Source organism: Phoenix dactylifera, chromosome 4 (genome assembly GCF_009389715.1).
Source record: "Phoenix dactylifera cultivar Barhee BC4 chromosome 4, palm_55x_up_171113_PBpolish2nd_filt_p, whole genome shotgun sequence".
Lineage (NCBI taxonomy): Eukaryota > Viridiplantae > Streptophyta > Magnoliopsida > Arecales > Arecaceae > Phoenix > Phoenix dactylifera.
In genome coordinates, this window is record NC_052395.1 from 29,431,576 (window position 1) to 29,446,020 (window position 14,445).

At 43.6% G+C, this 14,445-nt stretch overlaps 2 protein-coding genes across 7 annotated transcripts; one reads left to right on the forward strand and one right to left on the reverse strand.

Moving 5' to 3' along the window:
- Window positions 1–304: 304 nt before the first annotated feature.
- On the forward strand, window positions 305–3,197 carry LOC103707196 (tyrosyl-DNA phosphodiesterase 2-like). Its single transcript, XM_008791599.4, has 4 exons — window positions 305–730; window positions 812–957; window positions 1,036–1,143; window positions 2,394–3,197. The coding sequence occupies exons 1-4, from the start codon at window positions 388–390 to the stop codon at window positions 2,937–2,939; spliced, it is 1,143 nt and encodes a 380-aa protein (XP_008789821.2). The 5' UTR covers window positions 305–387; the 3' UTR covers window positions 2,940–3,197.
- A 3,840-nt stretch (window positions 3,198–7,037) lies between these two features.
- Window positions 7,038–12,690, reverse strand: LOC103707195 (glucan endo-1,3-beta-glucosidase 1-like). Of its 6 annotated transcripts, none has more exons than XR_604111.4 (5): window positions 12,112–12,688; window positions 10,748–12,034; window positions 10,334–10,600; window positions 7,973–8,000; window positions 7,038–7,516 (listed from the first exon to the last, which is right to left on the reverse strand). XR_604111.4 is itself a non-coding variant. In XM_039126057.1 (4 exons), exons 1-4 carry the CDS (start codon window positions 12,182–12,184, stop codon window positions 7,366–7,368), a joined length of 1,539 nt encoding a protein of 512 aa, XP_038981985.1. In that variant the 5' UTR covers window positions 12,185–12,686; the 3' UTR covers window positions 7,038–7,365. The 6 variants fall into 6 exon arrangements, 1 of the variants encoding a protein (XP_038981985.1); XR_001879451.3 differs by having other exon boundaries at window positions 7,973–9,919; XR_005511753.1 differs by having other exon boundaries at window positions 7,219–7,516; window positions 7,973–8,041.
- Between the last annotated feature and the right edge of the window lie 1,755 nt (window positions 12,691–14,445).

Sequence of the window (14,445 nt, forward strand, 5' to 3'; positions counted from 1 at the left end):
AGGTATGCCCTGAGGATCCCCCTCCCAAAATCTGGGGCTCCGCATAGAAACTCTCAGCAGATGGATCAAATCCTGTCGACTCCATCACCTGGGGTAAGGGTAGCCCAATCGTTCTTCAAGCACACCACAAAACACGAGATAGTCCCTTCGGACAGATCAAAACACGCCACGCTCGATCACCCGATGGTACTGCCGTTACGTGTCAAGGTTTGCATCTCGTTCATGGTGTCACGGCGTTCTTCGTGGTTCAGCTGATTGATGCACCCACTCCCCCTCCTGCCGCTAGAGTGCTTCCTGGCTTCCTGCTTTTTGACTCCAGGTCGCCGATAGCATCGCCCTGCCTGCGAATTTGTGAAAGGGAGACAAAGAAGAAGAAGAAGGAGGAGGATGGGCAACGCCGAGAGCTCTTCCGAGTTTCCTTCTCGTGAGCCTGGCGAAAGCCGCCAGAGTCGGAACAAGAAATCGGATGAGGGAGAAGAGCAGCAGTCCTCGGCAGCGGGCACGGCGCTGAAGGTGGGTGCGGCGGTGGCAGCTGGCACCGCCCTCTTGGCGCTGGGAGCGTGGAGCGCCTCGTCGTCGTCGTCGTCGTCGTCTTCGGGCTCCGGTGATCGCCGTGACATAACGATGGAGAGGTTAGACACCGGAGGCAGCCGCTGTGACAGTGGTCATACTCATCTCCAAGGTTCTTCCCGATGTCCTGCCGAGCCGAGTCCCTTTTCCTATCACCTGGGTAGGTCACTATTTCACGAGGGCTTACATCATGACCTGCTGCAGTTTCACTTCACCTAACAGAACTCGATGGCTGTTGCAGGAGATGGTAATCGGAATCTTTCCTCGAGAATGATAAAAATCATGAGTTATAATATCTGGTTTCGTGAAGATGCGCAAGTCCATGGCAGGATGCAAGCAATTGGCCGCCTTGTACAGCAGCACTGCCCGGATCTGATTTTCTTTCAGGCATGACACTTTTTGCCATCAAAAAATTTCTTCTCCAAACGCTTACTGTGAATAGAAGTAATAAGTTCCATCTTGCAGGAGGTCACACCAACTATCTATGGAATCTTCCAAAGCTTTGAATGGTGGAAAGATTATAATTGTTCAGTTCCACCGGAAAGGGCAACTAGAAAATATTTCTGCATGATGGTACGTACTATCCTATTCAGCTCTTCCTTCTCATATCCATTAAGTTGGCGTACCATCAAAGACTCGTTCTTTTCATTACATATTAAAATCTATTATTTTACGTAAAATTCTTTTGCTATTTTAGTTGTCAAGGTTGTAGGTTTATTCCCAAATTTGAATTGCATTTTCTTTGCTCGAGTTGAAAATAAAAGAATAAGAGAAGAAAATTATATTTCTGTCTTTGATTTTACAATGTACAAGAGCAGCCTTTATATAGATTAGGAAGCTGGCAAAATTTGGTAAGGCCGACTAAGTTTGATACAATCAATCACAAATCAATTAATGTGAAATTTGGTAAGGCCGACCAAGTTTGGCACAATGTCCTACAATAATTCTAGCAGCTCGCATGACCTTCCATAGGAAAATAGAGTATATTTGTTTGTTTGGTTGCTTTCGAGTTGAAACAGCAATCTATGTATATGTACCTCTCTTCCTTATTACTAGCTTGATGAGTGCTGGAACTGTGTTTCCTGATTTTGATTCCACTTGGTGTCTGGAAAAAGTAGAGGAGGGGTTTTATGTGTATTGTGCATGCATGAACATTATTTCGTTCTGCATGCTGTGCACTCAAAAAGTGCAGAATGCCTTCCTGATCTCATATTTGGTATCGATATCGATTGGTTTTTAATAGAGAATAGCTTGCCAATCTAACATTTTGCTCCCCTTTCTTTTCCCCTGTAACACAATTATGAATGTCGGGATGGTTCTCATATTTGTTCAACAAATTGACACATCTTCCCTGTATTTGATGGTCATGGCAAATTTATCCATGTTGGGGCTTTAGGAATTAAAATTTAACAGACTGGGAAAATAATCGTCTGACCATTGTAAGGGTTTCCCCTAAGAGAAAGAAGAGACTTTTAAGTTCAGAAGCCAAAGAAACCCTCTTTATCTAGATTTACCACTTAGAACGGGCATACAATTAATCAAATAACATGCAGTTAAGACAGCTTCTTTTTTACCGGTATTAGGTACCTTCATCTTGGTGAGAAGAGCACGGGTATGATTTCATAAGTTATTTATCTTTCATAAGGTTTTAATGGTTGTAGCAAGCTATTCCACCAATGGCTTATATGCTCCCTCGTGGTCTACATCAGTGCGCTTGACACACAATTATGGATAATTCCCTATTATTGTTATTGTTATTATTATTTTTTTACTTTTTTCTGCTTTGACACTGAGAATAATGTTTAGTGGCAACCTGTTTGCAGTTGAGCAAGTTGCCTGTAAAAAAATTCCAATGCGTGCCCTTTGAGAACTCCACAATGGGAAGAGAACTCTGTTTAGCTTATATAGATGTGGGGATGGGCAATAAACTGATTGCTGCAACCACCCACCTTGAGAGCCCCACTCCTCCGGAAATGAACAGTGCAGAACGTGTGGCTCAGGCTAAAGAGGCTATCAACCTTCTCAACCATTCTTCAAATGTTGTGTTTGGTGGTGACATGAACTGGGATGAGGGCTCAGATGGGTCTTTTCCTCAATTTGATGGGTGGGCTGATGCCTGGACAGATCTTAGACCTGGCGAAAATGGATGGACTTATGATACCAAGTCCAACCCAATGCTGAAAGGTAACTTCCCGTTGCAGAAGAGATTGGACCGGTTTGTATGCAAATTAGCAGATTTCAGATTGATCGATATAAGTATGATTGGAATGGAGGCGATACCAGGGCTTTTGTACTACAAGAAGAGTAAGGTGCTTCCTGTTTTGCCCAGTGATCATTATGCATTGCTTTTGACCATGCGCCTGGTGTAATAATGGTGGAAAGAACAATGGTAAGTTTCAGAGGATTTGAAGATTCTTGAATATAAAGCAGGGTCGTGGTGGATATCCTTGTATCTATGGCTTGTGTTAGTATCTGAGATAGAATGAGTGCATGGTATCTTGTTTTGGGTGAGTAGAATGGTACTAGAGTAACATGATGGTTGGAACGCATTGTATAAACTGCTGATTATCTTGTCCTGTTACTATTCTATATCCATAAATGACTTCTGTAATGGTGGTTTGCTTTCTCTTGTTCGCGGCTGACTACTTTCTCCTATCTTCAGAAGTTCAGTGGTTGTCGGTAAGGTGTTACCACCGCCATTGAGATGCATTGTAGTTTTATTAATGCGTGTCATTTAAAAATTGTCATATAACTTGATAAATGCCTTTGCTTTTGGAAGCAGTTGGAAATCTTTTAAGATAATGGCCAATCATAATGGCAAACTCTTTATAAGCTGTGATGTTTGCAGAAAAAGGAGGAAGAGAGGCTAAGCAACAAATTTCTCTCTGCAATTTGGTTGTTGAAGAAATTTCAGAAAGGAATTTATTGATCAAATGTTTTGTTTCAGAAAAAATATGAGAGTTTGACAGAAAACATGGGAGATTTTACTTCACTGCAGTTTTCAGACTTCATTAAACTTCAATGTCTTCAGAGTTTCACAAAAGCCACCACGTTGCTGCCATGCCCGCCATTATTGCCAGAACTACCTCAATCGGCATGATGAGAGATTGAGGGTGGTAACTGCTGAAATCATCATCATTTGATATAGGGAGATCAGAAATACATGATTTACAAACCTATGGTAGCAAGGAAAATCCACTTTATCTTTATTTTGCTAAAGATTAGTTTTTTCTTTTCTTTAAATTTTTTTACAGAGATGATCCTTTTTGGAATTCACCATTCTACCAGTGCAAACCAGACTACGGTTGCAGTCATTAAATTTTTGCATCCATTCGACAGTACGGCCTAATAGTCCAGCAAAGTATAAGATGAATCCTTTTTGCAAAAATTTCAAAGTGACTTCTTTTTGCAGAACTACAAAATAAAAGTAAGACCTTTCCTTCAAAATACCAAAAATTTAAAACATTTCAAATATATTGTCCTCTCTAGTGTTTATTACAGCTGTAATTGGGTCATTTTGCATTGTGGGGTTATTTAGCTGTGTCTTGCGTATGTTTGAAAAAACTATTTTTGTAATTCTTTCAATATAGAATATATTGCTCTAGTCTAGTTAGAGGAACAGAAACACAAGGAGACATGGCAATGAGGATCGCTGATGGAACTTAATCGAATGCCATCAAGCAATTTAAGAATTCCAGTTTCACAATGCGAAGAGCTAGAAACTTCATGCTTTTTCTTTTTTATTAAGAAGTTATGTACGCGCTGCGCCCCTTAGGTTGGAGCGCTTTGCTTGACCTGATAGTTGCGCCAAGGGCTGGTGGTGCCTTGAGCAGCTCTGAGTTCCGTTTGTTAGGACTTGATGGTAGGTTATACAGCAGGCTAGAGACTTATGTTGTGCGCTGCCAACAACTGCGATTAATTCTTGGCTTTCACTAGTAGGGCGAAACAACTGGACCATCGAGCATTTGCTTTGTAAGACTACTGGAAAAGTGACACCATCACGTCTCAGGGTCGTATGCCTGGAACAAGAATGTTCATCGTATAATTACGGCGATTACAAAAAAAGGGCCCAATAATTTATTCAACCCCATGAAGAATTCTGTTACAATTGGTTATATGCATTTCTTGTAAGGCTCTGGCCTGAAGGGCGTAGGCGCACATGTTTTACAGGTGAGACAGAGAAAAAAAAAAGAAAGAAAGGAAGAAAACTCACGACACTGACACATGAGCTTAATATAATGTTATATTTTTTTGGATGTTTGGAATATGATACTGGTTGTATGAAATTTTGAAAAGATTATAATGTTATATTATATGCATTTGGCGTGAATGAGATTTAATAAATTGATAGTTAAGGAAGAGGTGTTTGGACTAGCCATATTAAGTAATGAATAGCCATGCCATGGGCAGGAACATGGCATTATGGATAGCACTGCCATGAGCAAAAATGTGGCATTGTGGATAGCCAGTCATGGAAAAATATGGTATTATGGATAGCCCCGCCACAAGCAGGAATGTAGCATTGTGGATAGCCCTGCCAGAGGCAAGAACGTAGCATTATGGATAGCCTTGCCATTGTCATAAACATGGAACTTGAGCTTCTCAAGCATGGCCTCTGTGATTAGTCCAAAATCGAAAGATAACTATTAATAGATCTAAATCCTATTAATGAGAAATGAATGATAAGACATATGAAACCACTATTGAGTTAAAAGGTTTTACTTGATGATATATGTGGTATATCACTTTTGCGTAAGATGAATATTTTTTAGTAGATGATGCATGTTTTTGCATATATTGGTCGATTTTAATTGAGCTATACTGGATGTTTGATATGATAATTCATAATCTATGTTTTTGCCCTGAAGTTGTTCATTTGCTATTTCAAATTATATTATATTGGTATGGATGTATGTGGACTTTTACTAGGCTATAAAGCTCACACCACCTCTTCTTTTTTTTTCTTTCAGAGTTGCAAAATGCTTAATATTTAGTTGTGGTTGAGAACTTGATAAGAGGATGAATAGTTAGAAGTTTCTGATACCAATCCAAAGCCTCTGGAATTTGTAATTGGATAACTCATATCACTTGTAAGTAATGGATTATTTTATCATGTTATAAAGTGAGAATGATATATATCTAATAATATTGAGGTTATGATGAATTTACAGCCCTTGCATATTTTCTTGGGCTTTACCCTAGAGAGTGTACGACATTGTTATATAGCCAACCCGAGTAATGGGCTCGAAGCATGACATTTCTCATAATTTCTTATGAGACAGATAAGCTCCAACTAGATATTGCTATCATCTATGACTATGATCTCTAACCAATTGCCTTCAAACTTATTACTAAAAGCACCCTTCTGAGACATACATTTAATCGTATTCAGGAAGCTTGGTTATTACAGTTACTGCTCTCCAACATGGCAAATTTGGTTTAACCTTGATTCTTTAACCAGTGGCATTTACAAGTTGAGACTATCAATTGGGGCATCAAACCATTCTCATCTTGAGGTTAATAACATATCAGCTCTCTCTTAATGGCATTGACTGTTTCAACTAACATAAACATCGTTAGCTCAGAACCGAGTTAACGACCCTGATGCTAGCCACCAGTGTTTGAAGCATATGATTTGGGTGTGGATAGCACCATTGCTCCCTTGTTGGCCAAAGGAGATAGCATGTTATATTTCAGACAGGCCACGTCTCAATCAGTTCCTTGGGCTATTCTATGATTACTTGAGGCTTGAAGGTCCGGCAATCTCTGAACATTCTCAGTGGTCCTGAGACTGGAGTTCTGTAATGGACTTTTTCCCACCTTGTTCTCAATCATCAAAATAAACTCTCTTGATAGTGACAGCAACAGAGTAATGCATATGTTTATTTAGAGGGGAAAAAAGCCAGAGTAATCTATAGGTCATTGGTGTTCCGCAAATATCTATTAATGTTGTAATTGTTTCAACCAGTGCATTATCATACTTGGAGAATTTCGAATAACATTGTTAAATTTGACTGCACAGCTTCTCATCAGTTATCACTCATTTTCTTTTTCCTACAGAGTAAAATTTCTATCAACATTCCTTCTTACTGATTCCTTCTTCTGAGAACAACCAAATGTAATACCCTATTGGAGGTCTGAATAAATTAGCATGCTCTCAGATTATGACAGCAGTTACTTCGACAACCATGAACCATCCAACTCTGCAAGCATGATGAGATTTGCTTAGCAGGATCCCACCAAATACTAATCACCAAAATTACTGTACTCATGTATTACAGTGAAATAGCTGTTGGTCCTTAGTTGCAGAATTAATGCTGTTCACTGTATCAAATGTTTGGATTGAAAAAATCAGCCTGCCAACTTTTCAGCAGATGGTTGAACAAGGTTTCATGCTTTTCTCCATGCAGGTTGCTGTGCTATTTTTTTTCTTTCAAAGTGATGATAGAGACAGTACAACCTTCACATTCATTGGAAACAGATTCAATTCCATTTCCTCAAAATGAGGCATCTGGCAAGAAACAAACAAGCACATGCACATGAACACACTTCAAACTAGTTTCTGAGTGATTTCCTGTCTGGCTTCCTATTCTTTTCCCTCAAAAACTAAATGAAAGGTAAAAATAAATACAAAAAAATAAAAAAAATATTAAAAGAGTAAATAATATTACAAAAATGAATAACGAGGAAGAGGTATAAAAAATCATGAGCTTTTACCAAATTGATGAAAAGAATGAACACAGTTGGACTCTTCTGGAAAATTTGTCAGACTCCTATTCTTCTTTGTTGCTGTCATCATGTAACCACCACCATCATGCTCGTGATCATGGAAAGAATGTGGAGGCCCTGATCCCTTCTATTTCTTGGTCTGAATCTGGTACATCCCTCAGCCTTACTGGCCTGAGTAGCATTGGCTCCTGCCTTGGTGATGTTACTCTCCTGCTTGCTGCCCAAAAGCAACAAAGAAAAGGACCCACCATAATTTAGATTAGGGCCGAAGCCACGGCAGAACTTTATGCGAATGGAAAAATTTTAACTTCACAATGCATATTAAACAAGTTCCCCATCAAACATGAAAATATTCTCAAGGAAAAGCCATGAATTCAAAATTCCATTATAGTAATGCTGATGGACTCATAGTGGCATATAGTTACATGATTGTCAATCATCGAAATGTAATATTAAACCTAGCAATTATGGAGCTGAGGACAACTATGGAGACTTTGATTACATTATCTTTTCTCTCTCATACCAAGGGAATGCATTTATGCAGGAAAGAGTGGGAATTAGAATGTAAAATAAGTGAGCACTCAGAGCGGAGTGTTAAGCTGTAAAAAATAAAAAGATTTTTTTTTTAAAACAAAAAAGAGGGCGGAAGGTTCGGACGGTTCTCAGTTCTCACCTTCCAGGAAAGATGCAATCCCCATGACCTGAAAAATAACCACAATTTTGTCTCTCAGCAACCAAAGTACTTGTACAGCCAGAAAAATAAGAATAATAACAGTTATGATAATGATAATGATGGAAATAAAATGAAAAGTTTGAACAAAAATGACAGCTAAAAGCTAGAGTGAGAAATTATCAGTCCCTGAGAATGCAACTATTGGGGCAACTCATATAATGATACCTTATATGCAAAGCAAAAGACCGTTTTTAATGGCAGTGCTAGTGCCATTTGCAATTGGTAATAACAAGCAGGACCATCCCAGAATATAAGAAAGTTGGGCTGTGGGCAATTAAGCTGGCTAGATGGATAGAAAGTCCATTCAATCTGGTGGTCTACTAAAAGGAAATTGGGATAATAACTGATCAAGCTTCCCAAAAACAATCTGGTTTAGTATCAACTCAGCAAAAATTCAAAAAAAAGAAAAATCATTGCGCGTTCCTATTAATATTTTATTCCTACAGTAAGAGTTCGCCGTTCTACTTATTGCAGTTACGAGTCTACAACATTGTTGGTTGCGGGCATGTGGCCATCACAACAAAGATGTCACTGTTATGTCTCTGACTTGGGAATTGCACACAGCTTCTGACTGCAAACCCAGCTTACCTTTCTGATTAACAGGTCCTTCTCAGCATGTTAGTCCTTGAAATCTTCTCAATTTGCATATAAAACCTCTAATTCTTTTTTTTTTTTGGGTACATTAGGGGGGTCAACAGGACCCCAAGAAAAAATAAAAGACAGACAAAATGGAAGTAAACTAAAGGAAGCATTGCCCATGATCTAGTGAAACCAACTCCTGATGCATCAGCCAGCACAGAGTGTCTGATTTGTTGTGGCAGAGCAAGCATGGATTTGAAGTCAGTGTTTGCATTCAGACCTGCCAACAGACCAGCAGGTTGGTTTGCTTCTCTAAAAGCATGGGAAGCAAAGAAAAACTGCAGAGAAGCTGAACAATGAAGAATGTCAAAAAGAAGGGGATGAATTTGAGCTTCTGAATTCAAGGGGTCTTTGCAATACTTGTTGATCCGCTGGATAACTGTTGCTGAATCTCCTTCAAGCCATATCCTTGCATAATTGAGTTGTTGAGTGGCCATTAAAATCCCTTCCCAGGCTGCTCGGAGCTCAGCTTCAGGAACTAAAGCTGCTTAAGTTTCCTTATCTCAGCTCTTAATACATAACCATCATGATCCCTGATGATAAATCCTGCCCCTGCCTCATCTTTCTTCCGTGAAGCATCAAAGTTAACTTTTACCACACCACAGGGAGGTGCAACCGACAAACCATCCTGGGACTGAGTGGTGACAATCTCACGGAGCTGCTGGCGCCCAGCTGCTGCAGATCAGTAGATCCAGCTTCTTTTAATGTCGCTTCATAAAACTCAGATGCCAGGTGTAAAACAAGATGAGTTATTTGATTAGCAGTGCACTGTTTCCCCTGAAAAACTCTGCCATTCCTTGCGTTCCAAATACACCATCCAGTATATTCGATTTTAGTTCTTTCATGGTCCAATAAAGGGAGGTCAGCACAAGTATCTATTAGATTTTGCAATGAAGTGAACTCAGGGATTGCAGAATTTTGTTTTTTAAGTTCAAAGCAAACTTGTGCTGTAAAAGGGCAGCTGGTCAAACAGTGGTTGGTATCTTCCTTGATGTTGCCACAAAGATCACAGGTTGCATTGTTCTGATACAACAATCCCCTTTCTTCCAATACCTCTTTACACGGCAGTATACCCCAACTGACACTCCGATACCTCTAATTCTTTAATGCTGCACATAAAGCCCTCATGTTGAAAAGCTTATAATTTTCTCTGGTTGGCCATGAATGGTCACTGCTAAATGATCAATACTAAGAGAGCCTTCAACATTGAATGGATGTGCAGATGGCTTTGACAGAGAAGAAGGTCTCCTAAGAGTCAAAAGATCGGTATACATAAGGATACAATGGTCAATGACAAATTGTTAATAGAAATTCTACCAACAATGCTCCCTGTTGGTAAGTTAACTTTAACCCTGTTGGTAAGTTAACTTTAAGGAACAAGTATTCCAGGCATACTCGTTCTCGCTAGAGCTAGTAAAATGCCGAAGCCGAACATGTCACATGATCACAAGGACTTATATGTGATATTAAAGAATTGGATGGTTTATGTGTACATTAAAAGTTTGAACTGTTCAGTCCAGTAGCCAACTAATGTCAATTGAAAATATGTCCTGTTTATTAGACCACTAATCAAAACCCCAAAGCATTCTCATTGTGTTCAGAAACAAGCAATAAAAACACAAAAACTCACTCTTTTGGAGGTCTATGCATATAGATTCTTACCAAAAGTCCTGACGAATAACTTCTGACAGCTGAGAGTAACAAACAAAATTTACAGCAGCATCCAGCCCATACTCCTCAGCTCGTACTCTGGTCTCACTCTGTCATCCATGACGCTCCTCCAAGCGGATCATCCTTGCCCTCAGTACCCTCTCCTTTCAAATCCACTCTTTTTTGCTACGCAGAAGGATTCCAATTCCACCAATCCATCTCCTCTCCAGACCCCATCAACACCCGCACACAGAAACAAATAGTCCTTTCCTTTACTCACTGATGATAACAACTAGAATCCTATGTCATTCAAACTAATGCACTACAGCATAACGTTATAATATAGACTATGGACACCTCGAGTAAAGAGTCGGCAAACACACTGGGGTTGGTATGGAAGTACGGGCAAGGAGTCGGCAAACTTACCGGGGTCGGTGGTGGTGACCATGGCCACCCCCTGGAAGTAGCAGGACCCGGCCACCTTCCCCTCCTCCTGGTAGTAACTATCAAATGCATATGATGCGTGGCTCCTCACATTGTTGGGCTCGTAGCAGCTCTCCCCGGGCTGTATCTCCGAGCAATTCGCCCGCCCCGGCCCGCACGCCCAGTCCAGCGCCGCCTGCAGCGCCTTCCCGTCGGCCCCCTCCGCCGCCACGCAGTACGTCCTGCTTGTCGTGTCGTCCGCCAAGAGCCCGCCGCTACCCGCCAAATGAAGTAAGTACACCGGCGTCCCGTTCCCGTAGAAAAGCCCCCAATTCCCCTCCGACACAGGCCCCGGCTTCAAATCCTCGTTGAACAGCTCGTAAATGTAGACGCTCGATGTGATCTCTGGGTGCAGCGGCGTTCCGGAGCGGTCGAGGATGTGCTTGATGAGATTGGAGTTGTAGGTGTCCGCATCGTCCTTGGTGGCGAAGGGCTCGTCCTTGCGGGAGCCATTGGAGGGCCAGCCGGTCTCGGTGATGAGGACGGGGACATCGGTGACGTCGAGGTTTTTCATGGAGAAGTAGGCGGCGTCGATCATGGCGTCGAAGACGTTGGTGTAGTGAAGGAGGGTGTTGGGATCCACCTCCTCGAGCGACGGTGGGAGGGGTTTAAAGAGAGCATTGTCGAGGGGGATCGCGCCGCGGCTCTGCATCAAGGCGTAGTAGGGGTAGAGGTTGAGCATGAGAGGGGAATCTGTGTCGGAGAGGAATTGGAGGAGGGGGAGGAGGAAGGAGGAGGCCAGGGTCTGGTTGAAGAAGGCCTGGGAGGGGGGAAAGGGGTCGAGGATGATGGAGAAAGGGAGAGGGGTGGAGAGCTTGATGGGAGGGTCCGAGGAGGAGGAGAGGGCGGAGGAGAGGGAGCGGAGGGCGGGGAGGAGGAGGGGAAGGGCGGACGGGAGGGAGGCAGGGACCTCGTCGCCGACGGCGACGGCGGAGATGAGGGTGGATGGGTGGAATGGGAGGACGTGGCGGGCGACCCAGGCGACGGCGGTGGCGTTGGAGGAGCCCAGGGCGAGCAGCTGGTTGTTGGGGACGCAAAGGACGACACGGATGCCGGTGCCGGCGAGGGCGGCGAGGATGGCCGGGTCGGCGTCGTAGAGCCGGATGTGGGTGATCTGCTGGGACTTCAAAAAGGCCACCAGATCCTCCGGCGTGAAAAGGTTGGAGACGTCGGTGCCGATGTTGACGCCGACGAAGGGCGTCTCCTCGTCTTTTGATTGATTCGCCGCTGCTGCAAAGAAATGATGGAAGAATTGTTCATGAGAATTGATTGGATGAGGGTTGGGGAGATTTGGAAAGTAGTCTTACCGGCTAATAAGGAAGACAAGGAGAGGGAAAGGAGGAGGAAGAGGAAGATGGACAGGACCGGAGTCATTCCCATCGGTTTCTCTTTTTCGAGTAGAGTTGGCCTTTGCTTTTATTGTTCTCGGGGGAAGAGCGTAGCATTATTCTGAAAGGAAAGCTGAGGAGGGGGTGGGTTGAATTCTGGGATCTCTTTTTCTCTCTCTCTGTTTCAATTTTACTGCCTTCCTTCCTCTTTTACGGCTCTCCCTCCCACTCCGCCTCAATCCCGGTGCGTAGAAAGATTCAGTCCTGGGACTAGTGGGAGTGGGACCTGTGAGTGAGAGAAGAGACCAGAGGGAATTTAGAGAGTTGACATTATAGAGAGCGCTGGGGTTGGGTATTGCCAGGAGGACACAATCTCTGGCTCTCCGGGGTTTTGCTCGGCTCGAGAAAAAATGTTTGCTTTACATTCTGCGGTCTCTCGAGTTCTTAAATGGAATCAGATTTAGTGTTAATAAAATCAAGGAGGATTCAGCCGTCTCTGCTGGGAAACAGACCGACGGCGCCACCCACCTGCTAGATTTTTCTCTCCACCGCATAGGATTTAAGAAGATTTCTTTTTTTAATAATTACATCCGAGCTCGAAAGCTAGCACATTCTCGCCGACACCGAGCTGCGCGCACGCGCTCTTTCCCGTAGGTGGGGGCGACCGAAAAGATCCAGCCTCGTTCTCGTGCCAACAGAAAAAATAAAAAAAGAAAAAGGTTACACGTGATGGTGGCATACATCAAAATTTTGTTTTCACGAACATTCAGCTTGGGACATTGCTTTTACTCTCCTTCATTGTGAAGCAGCATCTCTTCTGTTTATCAGTGCTTGAGATTATACCCTTTGCAAGCTGTAACATCAATCATGCATCTTGGACGACGAAGTTGATTCTATTCACACACACACACACACACACACACACACACACACACACATATATATATATATATATATATATACATATATACATATATATATATATATATATATATATATATATATATATATATACATATATACACTACTGTTGGGGGGAATAAGATTTTTTTCCCAAATGACATAAATGCCCCTAAGAAGCCGTACAACTTCCGACCCCGGACTGCCGAAGTCAGCGTCCGACTTCGGAACGCCCGACCTCGAGACCTCCGGCCTAAGAAAAACCCCGATGTTCGAGGTCTACTCTTGTCAGCCACCTACTACGGCCGTGCGCCTCAGAGGTCTGGCCGAGGACCATACCCTGACGCCCCTCTGGCATTTATTGCGCATGGTCGCTGTAACTCTCCGGCTTACTCCACAATAAATGCGGATCTCCGGCTTACCCCACAATAAATGCGGATCTCCGGCTTACTCCACAATAAATGCGGATCTCCAGCTTACTCCACAATAAATGCGGATCTCCGGCTTACTCCACAATAAATGCGGATCTCCAGCTTACTCCACCATAAATGCGCATGGCTCCTGTCATCTACGGACTCTCAGCTCTCCACGGCAAATCAGCCCAGCAGAGTCTAGTCAACTATGATAAGTCTCCGATCTCGGCCATACCTCCGACACCAATGCAATAATTCGTCTGACAGCGTGCTAGTTCGGGTTATACGACGCCCTCACCGCCGACATCAGGGCAATGATTCGCCTGACCATGCGCCGACCTGAACAACATGCCGAGCCGTACTACGGCCTCGCCCTGTTACATCGCAGGTAAACCAACCCCCGCCTATAAAAGGGAGCCTTGGCCTCTCAGGAGGGGGTTGGAAGATTGATATACTCTACAGACATTATTTATCTCCTTTTCGACACTATTTGCCCCCTCCCTGACTTGAGCGTCGGAGGGCCGGCGCCGGAAAACCCGGCCACTGGTTCGTGTGCAGGTACCCGGACGGAGGACGCCGCCAACTGACGGATCGCCGCTTCGCCGACGGACCGCCGCCCCGCCGTGAGAACTCATCGCCGCTCCCTCTCCTCGACCGAAGACTGCCCCCGGGTCCAATTTCCAGCAACAGTTGGCGCTAGAGGAAGGGCCCGAGTAGCAGTCATGGAGTTGAGAAGTAAGGGAGCCTCTAACATCTCCCGGCGTCCCCCGCAAAGCCCTGGACACTCTGTCCAGAATTCTCCAACTCCGGCTGACCCAGTTCCTCTGGTCCAGCCGGAATAGTTCGACGCCTTGGTACAGCAAGTCCAGACCCTGGCCGCCGCCGTTCAGAGTTTGCGGCGCGAGGAAGCCTTACCTACGCTCCCCCCACGGGCTCAGGCCCCGCCGGAGTGTCTCCCCAACGGCCCGGTTTTCCCAAGCCAAAACTTGCATGGCTCTTC